The 19,095-nt window shown below is 41.9% G+C and overlaps 1 protein-coding gene across 2 annotated transcripts in view; it reads right to left on the bottom strand.

Annotated features, from left to right (window-relative positions):
• Positions 1-8,357: 8,357 nt before the first annotated feature.
• Positions 8,358-19,095, bottom strand: part of TTK (TTK protein kinase) — a 47,853-nt gene continuing 37,115 nt past the window's right edge. The window contains exons 18-22 of one of the 2 annotated variants that reach the window (XM_083177151.1): positions 17,695-17,775; positions 15,141-15,317; positions 13,006-13,096; positions 11,180-11,277; positions 8,358-10,625 (exon numbers count right to left, since the gene is read on the bottom strand). In XM_083177151.1, the coding sequence (XP_083033277.1) occupies positions 10,536-10,625; positions 11,180-11,277; positions 13,006-13,096; positions 15,141-15,317; positions 17,695-17,775 (537 nt within the window). In that variant the 3' untranslated portion in view covers positions 8,358-10,535. The remainder of the gene's footprint in view (positions 10,626-11,179; positions 11,278-13,005; positions 13,097-15,140; positions 15,318-17,694; positions 17,776-19,095) is intronic. The other variant, XM_083177150.1, reaches the window with a different exon arrangement.

Consider the following 19,095-nt stretch of genomic DNA (forward strand, 5'->3'; position numbering starts at 1 on the left):
TGGAGGAGGAGGGGTACATGGCTGGAGTAGAAAATGAGGAGGAGGCGGTAGAAGCTGGCCGCACAAAAAGTGGCCGAAAGGTCAGATTTTCCTACGAGGAAAATGCTGCGCTTGTCCGAGCTATCATGCCTGTGTTTGACCGGTTACTTGGGAAAACTCACCACAAGACCACTGCACAGCGCAAAAGGGCTATGTGGAAGGACATCACCCAGGCGGTGAACGCTGTAAGTCAGCACAAGCGCCTGGTCAGAAATGTCAAGAAGAGATTCAATGAGGAAGCCCCACCACTGTCTGCTACACGTCCTATGAGGTGAAGTTGAAGCGCATCATACCCCCTGAGGTCCTGCCTGGCATGCACGTCGCGGATACCGATAGGCCGCAAACGCCATCCAGAGCTGGTAAGTGTGACCACATGCAATCTTAAACATACATGCCAATGTTTTCAAATTGTAATGTTCACTTGAATTGTTATGCTAAGTAAAGTGCTGCTGTGGAACTACATAGCCCAGAAAGGTCATGCACAATAAATTGCCTGCTCCTACTTTCAAATTGCTCATAATGCTGGGCCTTGTAGTTCCACAACTGCTGATATTGATCAACACTGTAACATTCTTTCTAGCAGCCTAACATGTATGTGGCCAAAAACACATAGGTGTACTGGTGGTTTAGCTGCCATGGCTACATACCACAGATTATCCAACAGTTGTAATGTGTACAATAGTTTAATAATACTCTAACAAAATAATCAGGTAAAAAACAGATGTCAAATAATGTGGGGGACTAAATAATGTAGTCCTTAACCAAAGGAAGTATTGTCCATTAATGTCATTTCAATGCATGTTTGCCGTAAATGCTTATCCATTGCAAGGTACATAATGGCTGCCCATCTTTCCTTTCACAGATTGTCCGTCCCGAAGTGCTCACGCATCCAAGACAAGAAGGCCCGTTGCTGCAGAATCTGTGGAAGCAGGTAAATGAACAAAAACACGCCATTACACATACAGTACACACACCCATATCACATCAACAATATGTCACACTACATTCATCTCCTGCTGCTACATTGCAACGGAAATGAATGTAATCTGACCTAGCCATCTGACTTATTATTAATGTCAATGTTACATGCTGTATCGGGGTACATGTGTAAGTACATAAGACCCCTAGGTATGTGCGTCCAGCATCTCAAGCCCTTTCTAAAACAGTACTGAAGAGAGTCTGGCCTATATATGCATCAGTACTTACCTCCTCATCTGTATCCACAGGTACTATACAACTAGGAACACATCAAACTGATTCTTCGATGATGGTGTTGGACGAAATGGACATCATTCTTGAACCCGTGGAGAACTTTGCGGCAGAGGAGGAAATACAGACCTCCTCACAGAGTGATCTTCCCCCAAGTGGGGTGTCTCCCAACCCACCCCCACCCACAAACCCACCCCATACAGCAGCTTCTGCTTCCCAAATAGCTAACTCCTTGGTCAATTTCAAGGAGAAACAAATAGAATTTATGGCCTCCCAAAGCCTGCAAATAGGTAACATCCAGGGGTACATGCGTGACACATTTCTTCAATTACGAAAAATTGCACGTAGTGTACGGGTAGGTGTAGGCACTCATGTGCGCATTGCTAATAGCATTGACACCCGTTTTGCAGATCTTACTTCTGCTGTAAGGGAACAGAATAGCCATATTGGCAGCCTTGAGCAAAGTATAGCTGCACTAAGCCAATCATGCACAGCGCAGACCAATGCCTTAATAGGTATGCAGGCCCAACTACAGCAGCTGGAAGGCAATGTCGTAGGTGGCGCAGCATCAACTCTCAGTAGTGTATCTAGCACCCCAATAAGTGGCTCCCCCACTTCCCCACCCCGTCGGAGTATTAGGACCCGTGGTGGCCTGGGTGCAGGTTCTAGAAGTGGTGTAGGGTTGCCTGATGGTGGGAGAAGATAGGTCATATATTTGATAATTTTGTGATATGCAATACATCTTGTTACATCCCCCGACAGTTTTAATGTTTTACTGACAAAAATGCAGATTGCTTCTGACATAGTATACTGCAGTAAAAATGTCTAACCGCATACCATTTTGTCAGTGTATTATTTATCAACCAATTGTTGTGTGAATTATGACATAGTGTAATGGTATATGACAATGGGATTGCTGTAAAGTAGTGTGGGGTAACTCTGGCCCGTCAAAGGTTGTGGAACTACATATTCCAGCAAGCTCTGACACTCATGGTTTGGACTATAATGGTTATAGTGTGTCAGGGCATGCTGGCACGTGTAGTTCCACAACACCAGTGAGCCATGTTTTACAGCAAACTTAATTCATACATGTATCAAATGTACTTACAAGCTTGATACCAGCAAGGGATAGGTCAGCACCACCAGCTGCATCCGTTGGGCTCTGTGTATTAGGCTAAATGTGGGTGGAAACAGATGGTATTGGTAAATAATTTGTTTATGAGTACACTTACAGCAAAGGTACATTTTGGAATACAGGGCACATGTGCTTACCAGAAAAGTAACGGCTGATGATGTGTGTGCGCACCAGATCCCCCCTCTGCGTACCCCTCACTACCCGAGGTGTGGTAGGTTGGGCTTCCTGCACGACTGCTGCATGTTCCTCCTCCACACAGGCAGGTTGGGACAGGGCTATGTTGTGCAACATGCAGCAAGCCTGGACGATCATCACTACTTTTGCAGGGTGGTAAAGCAGCGTACCCGATGACCGGTCCAAACACTGGAATCTACTCTTCAAAATGCCAAATGTGCGCTCCACCACATTTCGGGTTGCAATATGGGCTTCATTATACCGGTGCTGTGCAGGGCCCTCTGGGGAGCGCAAAGGTGTCATGAGCCAGGAAACACACCCATATCCTGAGTCACCTAAAACACAGATAGGAAGTGATTGCCTTATATGGTAAGGTCTGTGTTTTTTGCAAACAGGAGACACTGGTAGAAGAACAATATGCTTGTGAAACAGGAAACACACACATTAGAGCAGGTACAAATAAGGACAGACAGGGTAATATGTAAAAAGGTACTTACCTAGTAGCCAGCCCTCTGGCATTTGGTGGTCGGTAAATCGGTTCCAGAGGGCTGAGTGTCTCAGATTATAGGCGTCATGGCAGTTCCCAGGAAAGCCTGCAACAACACTCAGGATTTTGAGGTGAGCATTGGAAACAACCTGCACGTTCAGGGAGTGCAGCCCACGCCTATTGACGTAGACGTGGCCCCGCACGTGCGGTGCCCTAATCCCAATGTGTGTGCAGTCTATAGCTCCCAGCACGTGCGGGAATGCTGAGAGTCTATAGAAAGCCAACTTGTGGTCCTGCGACTCCAACTCAGAAGTGGGGAATCTGATGTATGTGCGCCACAACTTCTTTAAAGCAAGTAACACTTGAGTAAAATGCTTAGAGAAAGTGGCCTGTGATACCCCCAAGGACCATGAGGTCACAGACTGAGTGGAGCCTGTGGCCAAATAGTAGAGGGCACACATTAATTTGTGCAGCCCAGACACTGCATAGTTGCCTCCCCCAAAAGGGTCCAAATCATCTCTCACCTGCTCATATAAGTCCAACAGGTTAATGCGGTTCAGCCTAAACATCCCCACAACCTGTTGATCCGAGAGGGAGTCCAGGTACAGCCCAGCACGATACATACGTGGGGTACGCAGTAGTCGGGGGGCTACCTGGATCTGGCGTGCAGCTTCCTCCCTCCTGCGCAGCTCCTCCAAATGGGCCACATCACAAATAAGCAACTCCAAACCACTCTGCAAAATCTCCATGTCTCAAACCCTCTCTTAACCATGTGTGCACTTGACCAAAGTGAGTTCTGGGCCAAATCGCCAAACAGAACCTGGTCTGAAATAAGTGCGATTATTAGACACCTAAAAAGTGCGATTTGCGAAAACGCATTGCATTAAATAAGCGATTTGTATACTTTTCTGTACGAAAACATCTGGATGCGATATAAATGCGAATTTATCACGCACTTTTGGTCCGCATGCTTTAACGCACATAATATGCGATTTCAGTCCCTTTGCGCATCCTATTAAATAGGCGATTTGACGGGAAAAATGCGATGTTGCCATTTTGTTTACTAATTAATGCCAAAAAACACAAATCTCATCCCATAGAATGTCACCCTTTGTGTACGATCTCAGACACTGACTTTGAATACCAAGCAATCATGTCCTTGCGCATATTTAGTGCCAGTTACATGTTATTTCCCCAGTAGTGCCAGTTACAGATGTAGCCAGTAGGTTTTAGTAAAAAAATAAAAGTACATGTGGTTTTCAGAATATTTTGGATAACTGATATTTGGACAAGGGATACACAACCTGTATAGAAAAAAGAAAGTTTGAAGAGTTTGTAACATAATGGTGAATACAGAGCTTCTGTGATTTTCATTTAAACAATGTACTCACATACACCCCAGATGTAGGAGTAGCAAATGTGATGGATCAATGCCATTAAATGTGCCTTTTTTTGTAAGGGGACATCAAAGGGATTTTTTTTGCCATGCAACTTGGTCCAGAAGCCTGTTTGATTCAACAAAGCTGGTTTCTGATTCCACAGTACCAAAGTTTTCACATCAACCAACCACACAACCAACATTTTAAACTTTTCCTTACAATTAAATACTGCTGATACTTTTATGGGGTATATTTACTAAAGATTGATTTTGGTCAATAACCTTGTTTTTAATCATGTTACCCAGATATTTTCTAATGTCAACATTGACAGGAAATTGACCAAAAAACTTTTCCAACCAAGATCATATATTAGTCACTAATATCACTTTTAAATCGCTATGCTGGGTAGAACCTGGGATCTCGATCCTGGGTTGCCCATTAAACACAGGGTGACCCAGGTTTAACCCTTCTTAAATACCAGGCTAAATTGCAAGGTTGGTTGACCCAGGATATAAGGTGTGGTGCTTTCAAAGCACCCCTCGACTGGTGTTGACTCGGCAACAACTTGGGTTTAAGGCGCAATGTCAAATGAGTATTAGAGGATGGTTTCAGGATGCAGTTAAAATCCCGGCGGTCGGGATCCCGGCGTTCAGAATCCCGACCGCCGAAATCCTGACACATTCTCCCTCCGTGGGTGTCCACGACACCCCTGGAGGGAGAATAAATTAGTGTGCCGAGCGTAGCACGCCCCCCCCTTGCCAGCATTTCGGCTGTCGGGATTCTGAACACCGGGATCCCGACCGCCGGGATTCTGAACGCTGGGATCCCGACTGCCGGGATTCAGTACTGAATCCATGGTTTCAAGTGCAGCAACCGAGCACTTCCAACTTTAATCCCATGGCATTGACCAATATAGCAACTGACATATTGCGACTAGCACTGTAAATATTGTATGTACAGTATGCCTGCCATGCTTTTTCAGCACTAGACTATTTACTTTTAGCCCTAAGAATCATTGCACAGACAATAGTTATCTGTGCAGTGACTCTGTTTAGATGAGTATGCCATCATTTTTAATTAGCTGCCAGTTTTTTTGAGTTAGTCATTTTAGATGGATTTAAAAGTTATAAAAATCGACTTGCAGCATCGCGCCACCGTTGATTAAGATCTAAATGGTTGCAAATGGTTAATGCACCTGTGGTGAATAAGTTAACTACCTTTGGTTCACAACCCATGGTAATAACCTACGACTTACAGGTCACTGACCATCGAATGATTTCTACAGCGCTCGCAGATGTAAGGCACTTCTCTGGTGTCTCACATCTGCGGGTGCCCTGTATGTCAGCTGCCCGCCCCTGCGTCACTGGCACATTTACATGGGAATGACCATAAAACGATGGTCTTTTTCATGGGCGCAGTCCATTACAGCCGCCCCACGCCCCCACTGCTAGATGTGAACAAGCAGCTTGCGGACAGACAGGCGAACAGATGTATTCATTACTCACTGACACATTATAAAAGATTTACAGCTGGAATGAATTACTTCACTTGTGAATCTGAGAAGAGCCCTGAAACATGTTAACTGTTTGTAGCTTTCGTGGACTGGAGTTGGCCACTCTTGGTCTAGAAGAGAATAGCTTGAATCTGATTGGTTGCTACTAGCAATATCTCTTTCTAAAAAAAATGCACTTCAGTAACTATACCTCTAGGATGTTGTTCAAATACTGCCATAGCTTGACTGCCCATTTTGTTAGATCTGCTACCAATGGTATTAGCACTTTTTTTTGCAAGGGGCTGTGAGATCTCGCTAGACCAGTGATGGCTAACCTTGACACTCCAGATGTTGAACTACACATCCCAGCATGCCCTGCTACAGTTTTGCTATTTGGCCATGGTAAAACTGATGCAGGGTATGCTGGAATGTGTAGTTCAACAACATCTGGAGTGTCAAGGTTAGCCATCACTGTGCTAGACCATAGGGCAGAAACAGGAATTGTAATCTCAGAAACTGTTTTGTGTACCCATGGGAATATGGAAGGTATATGGGTAATATGAAGTCATTGCTTAAAGATGCAGGTATATTGATTACTTGTTACACACATAATTCTTTGATATTACCAGATACGTGCTTCAGATAGTTGCTCCACAAGAAGGATGTTTCCATACAGGTTAGATCATACTACAAGTGTCCGTTTTCCCATATATGCATTGGCCCCTTGTATGGCTTATCTCCCACAATGTAACCTTTGCAGTGCACCCAACATGGCGGCCTCATCTGGTGTGCTTGTGGATGGAATGAAAAGGGCATGGGCCAGACAGTTTTGTTGGACCCTACTCTTACTTTTGGGATGTTGCAATTGAAAGAAAATGTATAGATAAAAATGGCTTCAAAATGGTTGTTCTTCCCTGTACATTTACCCCGCAATATTTTTTTTTTATACTGTAGTCTCTTAATTTACAGTATGTAAACATGCTCACTAAAAGTATTCAAGGCACCTTAAATGTTCAGGTCTTAAGGTGTGCACACACACAGGGCGATCGGCCACTGGCAGGGAGGACGACGGGGTATGGAGCATCGAGCAGCATGGCCCTTATTCCAAAATAGTAGCGCCACACAGCAAAATCAGATTGCAGTTGGGTGAGAAAAACCGCACAGCTATTTGCATTAGCTTGCTATTTTTACTACATAGTCCAAATCCCAGTGTGTACACAGCATTAAAAATTATCCACAGATGAGACAGTTGTACCTATGCTCACACATGTATATGTTTAAACCTTAGACCATAATGGCATTACAAGCTACTGTACAACTTTAATACGTTTACCCAAAAATGTTCATTCGCGGCTTATAAATTATTTGTATTTGATTTAATATGTATTTTATAGTCAAAAATAAAATAGCATGCTCATGTTGGATCACCACCCCTTTCAGATCGCAAAAGCAGGGTTGGACCCGGGTCAGAGAAGTTGGTACTTATGTAATATCTGGGCTCCCATTTTTCTGCGCTCGCCATGCTTCGGGCTCGGTGGCTCGCCACACTATATAAAATCAACTCCATGCGTAGTTGGATAGTAGGGGTATGAAAAAATGGGGTGCATTTAACATGGGAGCCCAGATAATACATAAGTACCGAGAAGTTTAGTACGCATTATTGACCTGCGTTATTGCATTTTTACTCAACCCAGGTCACCCATGTTAAAACCAGTGTGATGTCATTTTTAAAGTACTTAATTGGTCTCTGAGGTCTGAACAAAGGAGGAGGTGGGGTCTATACAAAAAGGAGGGGGATAGGGAATGTTTGATGTTCAGTCCTAATAAAGCCAGATGTCGCTAACATTTTACTGATAGTGCGATAAGTTATCGCATCCCTGACTCTACCTGTTATTTGCCTACAGATTTCCTCCTCTCCCCCGATCTGCAGCAACTCCATTATTTATTCATCACTCCAGTTTGACATTGCTGTACAGTGCACTATAGTAGGTAGAAAGTACAGTGCAGTACGGTACAGTACACTTCTTGCTGCCAAATTGTAGCTGTTATGCTTGTCCTCACTGTGCAGTGCAGAAAAGTATTGTGTACCCTGCCAGCCTCAGCTGACTGGACACTAAAACCAATCAGCACTCTACTCAGAGCAAGGAAATAACCCAGGTCTGCAGATTTAAATGCACAATAATCCGGATCTGACCCATGTATAACCCTTCTTTTTTCCCCAGGTTGAAATAGCAGGTTATTTGACCCTGAATATTGACTGTGGTGCTTTCACATCGACCCGGGTCTAATCAGCAATAACACAGGTCTGACCCGGTTTATTTATGCAACATGAAAGGGGTGAGCAGAGTAAAAAAGTAGATGTGAATTTGTTAACACAAACAAACACTTAAACAAAATCAAAAATAAAAACACACCACCACATCATAAGGTTTCATTAGCCATAAAAAAAAATCAAACTAGAGAAACTTCTCCATTAAAGATTACAAAAAACTTTGTCATCCTATGAAAAAAAACACAAAAAAACTTTTTAATGGTTTAACTATAAATGGCATTACATGACACAAATAACGATGCAAAGGTTTTTTCATCTTCTGTATGTACATTGAATCAGTTTTGAGGAACGGACATGGAATACTACATTTTAGAATTTGTATCCTTTCTCCTTTCCCATAAAGTGCCAGATGGACATGGAGTCATGCCCTGCAGTAGTATTAGCATGCAAAAAAAAAATACATAAAATTGAACAGAAAAGCAAAACTATTTAGTGTGAAAAATGTAGAACCAATGATTCTAACAAAAAGTAGTCCTGGCATCGTATGCCAACAGAGGGAGTGAGCTGTGTGGAATGTGTTCATATGCCAAACAAAAACAAACATATCATCAGTCTAAACACTACACAGACAAAGATAACTTTGTTTAGCTTTTGATTTAGTGGTAAAAGGCATACACACAGGGACATTTTCACCCCATTTCTAAGCGATCTGACTAGATGGTGATGCACCATCTGCCTATAAACAATTGGTAAAGCGCCTCTCTGCACAGATCACTCCGCACACATCGCTGTGTACCTGTGTAAGGACATTGCCCCGTGTGTGCAGGGCTTTACATAGATTAGGGTGCTGAAATATCCCATACTAGGTCCTCATACTTGAATATTAAAACTGGTCTTCTATCCACAGTAATTTTATTATTATTTCTTTACATTAATGTGTTGTACTCATTGCTGCCACATGACAGACCATGACACTGGAAAAAATGAGTGATCTTTCTCTGGTAACACAAGTGAATGCAAAATGTAGGCTGGAGGGGGTCCAAGGACAAGGTTACCCCTTCATAAAACACTAATTTTCTAGAATTGTTCTATCAAAGAAAAGTTCCACAAATAAAGTTCTGATATTGCACACTACTGAGCACAGGGATTTCTAGGCTTTGCTGATCCTTAATATCAGCAGTAATATGTATTGTAAAGCTAAGAGAAGAGTATTAGGACTGAAGTGCATACATTTACTGTATGCCCATGTTGCCAAGGATCATAACAGGATGCTTAAGGGAATAAAAACAAGCTTTCCACCAGAGAGAACAGGAGCCAAGTGCTTGTATGTGTAAAAGGGGAAACATGGAGCAAATAAAATACGCCCCCACAAAAAATGAAAAAATTAATTTGTTTAGGAAAAGGGCTAGAAAGATATACCCAGGCACCCTCAATTACCCCTGTAAACAACCTGTATGGTGTTATATATTTTTTTTTAATTTGGGTTTGAACCATTTCTACGCAAATTATTTTTTATCATTTTTTTTGTTTGCTTATTTTAATATTTGCGTTTTTGTTTTATTATCCTTCACCTCTCTTGCCCTCTCACCTCCCTCCTCCTTTCCCCCTATACACATACTAGTGCTTGGTAATACTGCTATTTTTTATAACAGATTCACCTCAACTACCTACATGTACCAAGCAGCACAAACAAAGCACATTTACTATGGCTAGAAAAGGATTTCTTTCCTTGACCATTCCTATTAGGTATTAACATGGGATACAGTAAGGCCTTTAAGAGAAACAAAATATTTGGTTCATTTTCTTTACGCTGGTTGTACAATGAATGAACAAACAGGAATACATATTCTGTTACGGACTGCCTAAAGTTACAGAAATATTTTCTGAAGTGGATTATTTTATTTGATCATTGGTGACTGCAAAGGTGGTAACGCCAAACTTAAAAACACTGAGTGGAGTGACTGATATTTGAGGAGGAGTTCACCTTACACTGCTAAAATTGCAATATTGGCAGAACTTTAGGCAACAGAGTGGCAAAAAGCAAGACTCAATAGTCACAGAAAGCGGGAAAATTCATCCTTTCACATAAAACTTTCATTTCAGGAATGCAGTGAACTATACATTTACATATTACAATGAGTAAAGGAAAATTTGGACATAAAATAAACATATATAAAGTACATATTTCTAGATTTACAACTTGACCATGACAATAACTGGAGTCACCAGACAGAGAAAACACTTTGCACTGTGAACCATTTGAGCATGGTCAGATGTGCTGTGAGATATTCAGGGCTGTGAGATGTTCATGGCTGAGGTCTCGTACTAGTTTACACACAGTCAGAAAATCACTTCATCGTCCATGGGTTTTGATCAGTCTGCTTGCCGATTGTGGAAAAGTCTAGACTCTTGCCGCTGTTACACTGCTCATACAAATTCTATTGAATTTAAAAAAAAGAAAAAGGTTTAAAAATTTTTTTTTTTTTTTAACAAACCATAGAAAAGGAAAGAGGGAAAATTATTTCTTCAGGTATGGAGGTAAACACTGATGGCGGCTTATACTGTACCTCTGGGCCAGGACAAATCACAGGTTTGAGGGGGGAACAACGGTCCATTTTTGTCTACCATTACGGTTTACATGATTTTTTTTATTAAACTTCATATAGTTAAGTATAAATTCAACTGTACTGTCCCATTGCTACAAGTCTGCACAGAGGTAGATAACAGAAACAGCTATAGGGAGATTCTGTACTGACACCACTGTAACCTAAGGTGGAAACATCTAGTGAGTCACCAGCTATAAAAGATTACAATGCAGTGTCAACTCTGTACAAAGATAGCAAACAGGAAAACATGGGGAAATCCTGAAAGGCAGATAAGTAGTAGACTGTGGCTTATAAGAGTACAGGTAATATTCATTATAAGCATGTGTTATATATGGATATTGGTATCTCAATGTTAACCAGAAAATCCATTTAAAACTAATTCCCACCTTAGCAGCTCGTGAAATAGAGTTTGGAGAATTCAGGCCAATGAGTTGTCCAAGTATACGTTTCATTTCCTCAGTGGTACCTTTCTGTACTTGTTCTTCTGTAATCAAGCAGAAAAATAGCCTTATATATCATACTCCTACTACAGAACACCTGCATTAGCAATTAGTCAACTACTGATTAATGGTGTGGAGAAATCATTGCTTATAAAAGAGAATTTCCTTTGCCAGCGGCTGCTGGGACACATAGGATGTGGGTTATATTATTCCCCTACAGCGACAGGGGCCCCGGAAGAAAAGTGAAAAGTTTTATCTCCAGAGATATGTGCATAATGCAGACACAGAGCTGCAGATAAAAAGGAGACATGTCAACTACATTAAGGGCCTAATTCTGTAACGATTGGTCCCTGGTGTATTTGCTCCGGGGACCAATGTTTTGGCTCAACACAAATGCCAATACACGCATGTGCAGGGCCGCCTATGAGGGTAGCCGGATGGAGGCGGTCAGGGGGATGCCCAGCATTTTCTGGGCATTTGCCCCAAAAATGGTGGGTGCGCCCAGCAAAACTCTGGGTGTCCTCATCCGAACTCAAGCGTGCTGAAGTCCACACAGGGCTGGCGTCTGACATCAGCGCACGCCCTGTTCTTAATAAATAAAAGTCAATTATCACACCCCCTAGATGACAAACATATATGCTGCCAAAAAGAAGCAGGGTGACGTCAGCCATCAGCGCAAAAGAACACCACGCCGGTCAGTGGGAATTACATCAGCGGCGGCGCTTCCATAAAGACACGCCCCGCTCCTACCGACCACTGCCCCAGAGCTGGGAGTCAACCCCCCCACCAACAACAGCAGGACATCGCAGCACAAAGTGGACAAAACACCAACGTAGCCTATCATCTTTCAGCCGCCAATACAGTGATAGAAATAAGGTAGGCTAGTAAATATCTTAAAGGACTCTCATCCTGAAGAGAGCTGTAAACACGTGCCTTTATTTATTTATTTTAACTTTATTTTTAATTGTTTTTTGTTCCATTAATGTATATTTATATTTCATTTTACTCTCATCCATTTTATAACTTTACTACTACTATCACTCTTCTACTGCAATAGTTTTCCCTAAATAACGTCACGCACATGAAAGACACACTTAGATGTCATAACAAGCTGGTTTCATAAACAATGAGTTAAATTGTACTCCAATGACCTTTAAAGTCACCAGATCTCAACAGAGCACTTTTAGGATGAGAAGCAATTCAAAGATTTACACGGAAATGTGTAGACCACAGTCCAGCAGTAACTGCGTGATGCCATTATATATACATACACCAAAATCTCTTAAGAATAGTTTCCAGCTTTATATGAGTCAATGCATAAAGAACGGAAGCTGTTCTGAAGGCAAAGGGGGATATAAAATAGGAACCAAAAGAAATCGGCATGTTCCAACTAATTACAAAAAAAAAGAAACAGGGGGGGGGGGGGGATCTGGACAAGGTGTCGGGAAAAAATGTTTTACACACAAACGTGATCGGATATGAGGAGCCAACCCGATTTCTATGGATAGTTAATTAGCAAGCAAAGAAAGACATTAACAGCGGGAATATAAAGCTTAAACCATTTAACAATTAGGCACTTGTTAACCATTAGTGAAATCTAAACTAGCCTTTCCCACACCCAGGTACTACGTGTTCTGTCTCATAGTAAAAGGGGTAGGGAAAGTAGGAGTAGGAATATGCAGGGTTCAGATACATACATTTGCCATGTTAAGCAATAGGCACACAAATGAAAATGTAATAAGTTAATATTTAAAAACTGCAGATAACAGTACCTGTTCGTGAAGGAGGCTGAATCTGTACATAAGGGTGTACTAATAGCTCTGAAATGGATATACGCTCCTTGGGATTTCTAACTAAACATCTCTATTAAAAAGAAAGAAAAAAAGAAATACAAAATTACTACGTCTGAAACGATGAATTATAGCAACTGTACTAATTACACACAAATACAGAAAGGGTAGCCCGACTTTAGGTGGTCAGTTAATAGGTCAAAAGTCAATACGTCGCCACTTTTGGTTGATGTGCATTAGGTTGACATAATTGTCTAAACAAATTTTTCATTCTTGAAACTTTTTCATAATTTACCACGCCCGTGGACTACATTTGGGAGTGGTAGAGTGTAGTGAGCATAGCGAGGCACCTTTCCCAAAGCGGTTCACTGCTTGAGGGTTAATGTGCTTTAAAAAAAAAAAAATCACACGACAAAACCTTAAAAACCAAAAATCAACCTATGCCAACCTATCATGTGTCAACCTTTCCCATTTTAACCATTTGCTTGTTTTAATCTTTTTTCCATATCAGTCTTCTGCATGTTGACCCTATGAACCAAGTTTTCCTAACAAGGATTAAAAAGAATCACTTCAAATACTCTACACTGGCGTTTTAAACTACAAGGCTCAATTGTCAATTAAAAGGTGTCGCGACAATGCTACAAGTACTTTGTGCAGAAAGAAATCCACAAATATAGATAATAAAAATGTGTAACCAGAACAGACTTTATCCCTTTGAAAGCCAATGTTGCTGTGGGAGATCCTCATAATATCCGCTAAAAATTCCAGCATCGCTCACAGACTAGATATGAAAATTGACCATTAGCGGCCGGTTTCGTTTTAGATTCAATGTTAAAAAAAATGTTACTTATGCAGCAAAATGAAAAAAGGTTTTGCTGGTGCGGCTGGCTAGATTTGGGGCGCGCTCTTCTTCTGAGTGTCCCAGTTGCTCGACTGGGGTGGGTACCTTCTGGCATCTGCTATGGGAATGCCCGCAGGTTACGGACTTTTGGCTTAGGATAAGGCAAGCTTTGGACTCCGCAGGCATGTGTGTTGGGGGCTGTCGCAAAGGGGGCTTTACTTCGTGCGGAATTGTTGTATGTTATTAACTTATGTACTTTGGCTAAGGTCATTATTGCCCGCTCATTGATGGCCCCTAATTCTCTTCCTTCCGGGCGCTTGTTAACTCCACTATTAATCATGAGCAATATGTCTATACGAGTAATCAAGCAGCTAAATCTGAAAAAAATTTGGTTGAAATGGATGGAATCCCCACTCTATACACCGGGGGACGCTGACTGAACAAACAGAGTGCCTAGCATTTCAAGACCGGGCAATTGTGAAGTAAGGCAGCAATGTAGTATGAGTGCATCCAGCTAGTTTTAGTATATCATGTTTGTTAGGTTGGTTAATGTTCGGGATTAGTTGGGGGGGGGGGGGGGGGGGGAATATATAATAAAAAATATATACACCTGACCATTATGTAATTATTGATCACGCTGTACCACATTTATTTTTGTTAATAGAAAAACAACTTTATTTAAAATGAAAAAGTTATATTTTTCTGTGATGCTGTCTGTATGGGATATGGTAATTTGGTCTACAGCATGATGGTAGACAGTCAAAAGGTCGACGTAGTTTTTCACAGTTTTTTTGAGCCGACAGGTGGTATTTCATGCCCTACCATCCACTAGGATGTGGCAGAAAAATAAAATAGTGTGCCGAGTGTAGCGAGGCACCGTACCCGGTGCATAGCGATGCAGTGCACTTTAAACTGGGTCCATGTCGACTGTGTTGACATCCAGGTCAAAAACCAGTGAAAAACATCGGTCAACCTTTCCCCATGTCGACCTAATGACTGTCGACCATCATGCTGTAGACCAAATGATCCCAACCAGTCTGTATAATAGTGCATTTTTTTTTAATTCCTATTGAAACATTTATAGAGACAGACTGTACGATTGCTTTTTGAAAGATTGCTTAAAAAATATCTATTTGGCCAAGTGCTATATGGCTGGGTATATTTCATAGCACAGTACTAAAATATGTCTTTGAGACCTGCCTCAAATCCCAGGCCAGAAATACAGAATTGTAATACTTGTAACATGGATTACTTCCACAATATTGAAAAATCTTACTCTGAGTACATCTTGCAGGTCCTTCTCTGGTAGATCAGGTATCTCTATTTCATGACATGGGTCTAGGATTGCTTGCAGCTTTGTGAACTGATTAGTAATATGCTGGAATGGAGTCTTGCCATATGTCATACAGTACAGTATACATCCCAGAGACCACACATCACCTTTTGGACTAATCTGAAAGAAGGACAATGTATTAGGTCCCACCACTAGAAAAAGAAAATTCTCTTTACCTGTACCCGTAGAATTCCATTTATTGGGGAGCAGACAATCGATGAATCTAATTAGCCTTGTTGATAACCCAGAAGTTTCAGCGAAACTCCTCCCTGCTATAAATCAAGATTTCACTATCTAGAACTGACACATGGGGGAAGATTAACTATGCGGCAGAGTTATACAGTTTGCAATGCCTACTATCCTTTGGCCTGCAGCCTGCTAACCATCACATCTTATTGTGTAAAGGCCCCCATACATTAGGCCGACTTGTCCTAGGGACAAGTCGGACCCAATTTACCTGCGAGCCGCCCGGCAGCTCCCCGGGAGGCTCACATACAATTTGGCACTTGATGTGCCATTTTTACATGGGATAAATCGCATGAGATTTATCCCATGTAAAAAAAAACCCGGGGAGCTGCAGGGCGGTGAGCAGTAGTGGGGGCGGGCAGCGGCAGTAGTGGGGACGGGCAGCGGTGGTCGGGGCGGCCAGCGGCGGTGGTGGGGGCGGGCAGCGGCGGTGGGGACGGGCGGCGTTTGCGGTGAGCGCAGTGTACTTACACATAGCAGCAGCGGCGGGGACGGGACGCGCAGTGGCGGCTATTATATTTTTAAAATACTTGTCAAATGACCGGCCGCTCTCTGATTGGCTGAGAGCTCTCCGGCCAATCAGAGAGCGGCCGGTCATTTGACAAGTATTTTAAAAATATAATAGCCGCCACTGCGCGTCCCGTCCCCGCCGCTGCTATGTGTAAGTACACTGCGCTCACCGCACACGCCGCCCGTCCCCACCGCAGCTGGCCGCCCCCACCACTGCTGCCGCTGGCCGCCCCCACAACTCCCCCGGTGTCTGTATGCATATGCCTGTCAGGTGGCAGGCATATGCATACAGGGAGGTCGGACGTGATCGTATGTACAGACAGTCCGACCTCCCTGATCCGGTCCGATGCGCACGGGACCGCGCATCGGATCGGATCAAATGTCACATACCTACGATTTTGGGCCGATTTCATCCGATTATCGTCACAAAGTGCCGAAATCGGATGAAATCGTCCCAAAATCGCATAGTGTATGGGGGCCTTTAGACTTATCAAATGTCTACCACAAGTGAAGTACAAACAAATCATCTATCCTCCTTTAGAAAACTGAATTGTGCCTACTTTATGCCAAAGAAATTACCTATTTCAGAGAACTTGATAATGAATCCTACCAGTTACCATTACAGCAATTATGTTCCCTTCAATGGACTAAATTGTGTACAGTATGTCCCCAAGATTGAATTATTCTTAATATGCAGGATTTATGTAATGTTAGGCAACTTTTTTATTTTAATGTATTGTGTGTTTGTTTTCTGGTTTTGTTTTAAACATGGAACTTGCAAAACTAATAAAACATACTTGATAAAATCTCACATAACCCACGTAAGGAATAAAAAAAAAGCCCTATGAAAGCAGACTGGTCACATGGAGCACCCAATGCAAAAGGTGTCCATCTCTGTTCAGTCCGCATACTTAATAGCGGGGCTGTACTTCAGGATAAGTGTCATACATGCCTACGTTCTATTGGTTTCTTTAGGGGGGTATTCAATACGGGGGTCAACGGCTGTCGAGCTTGCTGCCTTGACCCTGTCCCTTTCTCGGTCTGCTCATCCGAGAACATGCAGGCGGAATTCAATGCCCGCCTGCAGTGGGACGAGAAGGGGGCGTGGCCAAGAGTTGCGGGAAGTGGCGAGCTGCAGGAGATGGTCGCCGGTGATTAAATACCCACAAAAAAAGTGTAAAAAAACATAGGTTTTAGTATTATTCATATGTTCTGTAGTGTGAAATGTAATGGGTTCTCTCAGCACACTATAGGGAAAGAATATGCAATAATGTTGTGCCTGTAAAAACACCACAATACACTGGTAATAGGAAAGTAATGTTTAAAAATAAAATTTATTTTAATGGTACACCGTACTATCAACCAGATGTGTCAAGCTTCAAAAAGTAAAAAAAAAAATGGAGTGATAAACAGCCATCCAATCAGCTACTGTCATGTTACAGGCTGTGTTCGAAAAATGACAGGTAGGAGCTGATTGGCTGGTTGTTTATCACTCCATTTTATCACTTTTTAAAGCTTGGTACATCTGGCCCTATACTGTAGCTCTAATAGTTCTTGCCCCTCATCTTTGCGATGAGGAGGAGCATGCATGTAGATGAAAAGGTGGCAGGAAAATGCAAAATAATGGAGGCTCTAACTTTGTTCTTTTATTTATGAACAGTCAAAGGGATTAAGAAAACAAATAGGTGGAAATATAAAATTGCATACACAAGCTATGAATATCTATACAAAAATAATTTACCTTTGATCTGGGCCTTCCATTTTCTCCAAAAGAGGTTGTATCTTTTATGGCTTCAGGTGGCATATAATTAATTGTACCCACCTAACAGGAAAGTGAATTATGTTTAGCCAAAGCATTGCAACATGCACCAAAAAAAACACACAAACACACACACCTGAGATTTTCACACTTCCCCTTCCGACGGTGCCCACCGCCGCTCCCCCGTTGTTGCCAGCACCGTGCACCTAGCGAACAGTTTGTTCACCATGGGTGCACGCACTTTGCGTCTGCACATGTGCAGAAATTACGCTGCAACTAAGGGGTCTGTACGAACCGACCTGAATAAGGTCCTTGGTGCAAATTCATCAGTTTCTATAAAAGGGAGGGGCATAGGACTGAAGGGAACTTTCGGCTTCTTTCATGATGTTAATTCATGTTACACCATATTTTTATTAATTTATTTGGTAATGCTGTTGCATTGAATAAATGTTTAGTGGTTTTGGACTAATGTTAGGAAAATATGAAATCATTAAATCTGACAAGATTAAACGAAAAGATAAACTTTTAGGTAAATCACGTTCGATATTTGAGGTTATACTCATTAGGAATGCCAGAACTCTTAAAGTATTTTGAATATGGATAGTATCGTTAACTAAAAATGATTTCCAGATTGTGATCTACAAATTAAGTGACCTGTATGGTTTTTGAGTATTATTAACATTAGCAAATTTACTTTGAATTCTGGTGTTTCAAAGTCTCTTTCTCCATCTGAAGCAGGCCTAAAGCAAAAAAAAACCCTCTTGGAGCTCACATTGTTGTGCTATAATAATTTTCAAAAATAAAAGTATTGCTACTTGGACTAAAGAAAGAAAAAGTGGACTGAGCCAAAAACCTGGAAGATATGAGACAAGCTTGCTGAATAACTGCCCAATTAAAAGAGATACAGTTTGCTTTGAGGCCAGCTTGCCCCAATTGTTGGCATCATCTGGCTTTGGCAATACAATCAGGTTTGAGTAAGACCCTTGTGATCTCTGATCCATCAGATTTGGGACAACCACATTTGAGAAAATATGGTTAATCACAGCCTCCTTTCCCTACCATTCTTTGATGAGAGGTCTGTGGATCAGAATGTCTGGCTCTGAGTGGCAGGAAAGCGAAAATGGATTACCCTTAGAGACAACCATAACAGGGGTCTTAGAAACTGTGGTTAACGCAAAAGTAAAGGTGAAAAGACTACCTTGGTTTGGGACCATAGGAAGGTAAAAAATGTACTCTTGCTCCCAAGGCTGAAGAAATGTTTATTAAATATGGTTTAATAAAAATGCAGTAACCCAGAACAAATCGAAAAGCAGTTTGCATACCGTCAATCTGGTACAAATTAAAATGTCCAATCAACTCTGTCGCATGTAACCATTTAACACA

This window comes from Crinia signifera, chromosome 3 (genome assembly GCF_055691185.1).
Source record: "Crinia signifera chromosome 3, ASM5569118v1, whole genome shotgun sequence".
Lineage (NCBI taxonomy): Eukaryota > Metazoa > Chordata > Amphibia > Anura > Myobatrachidae > Crinia > Crinia signifera.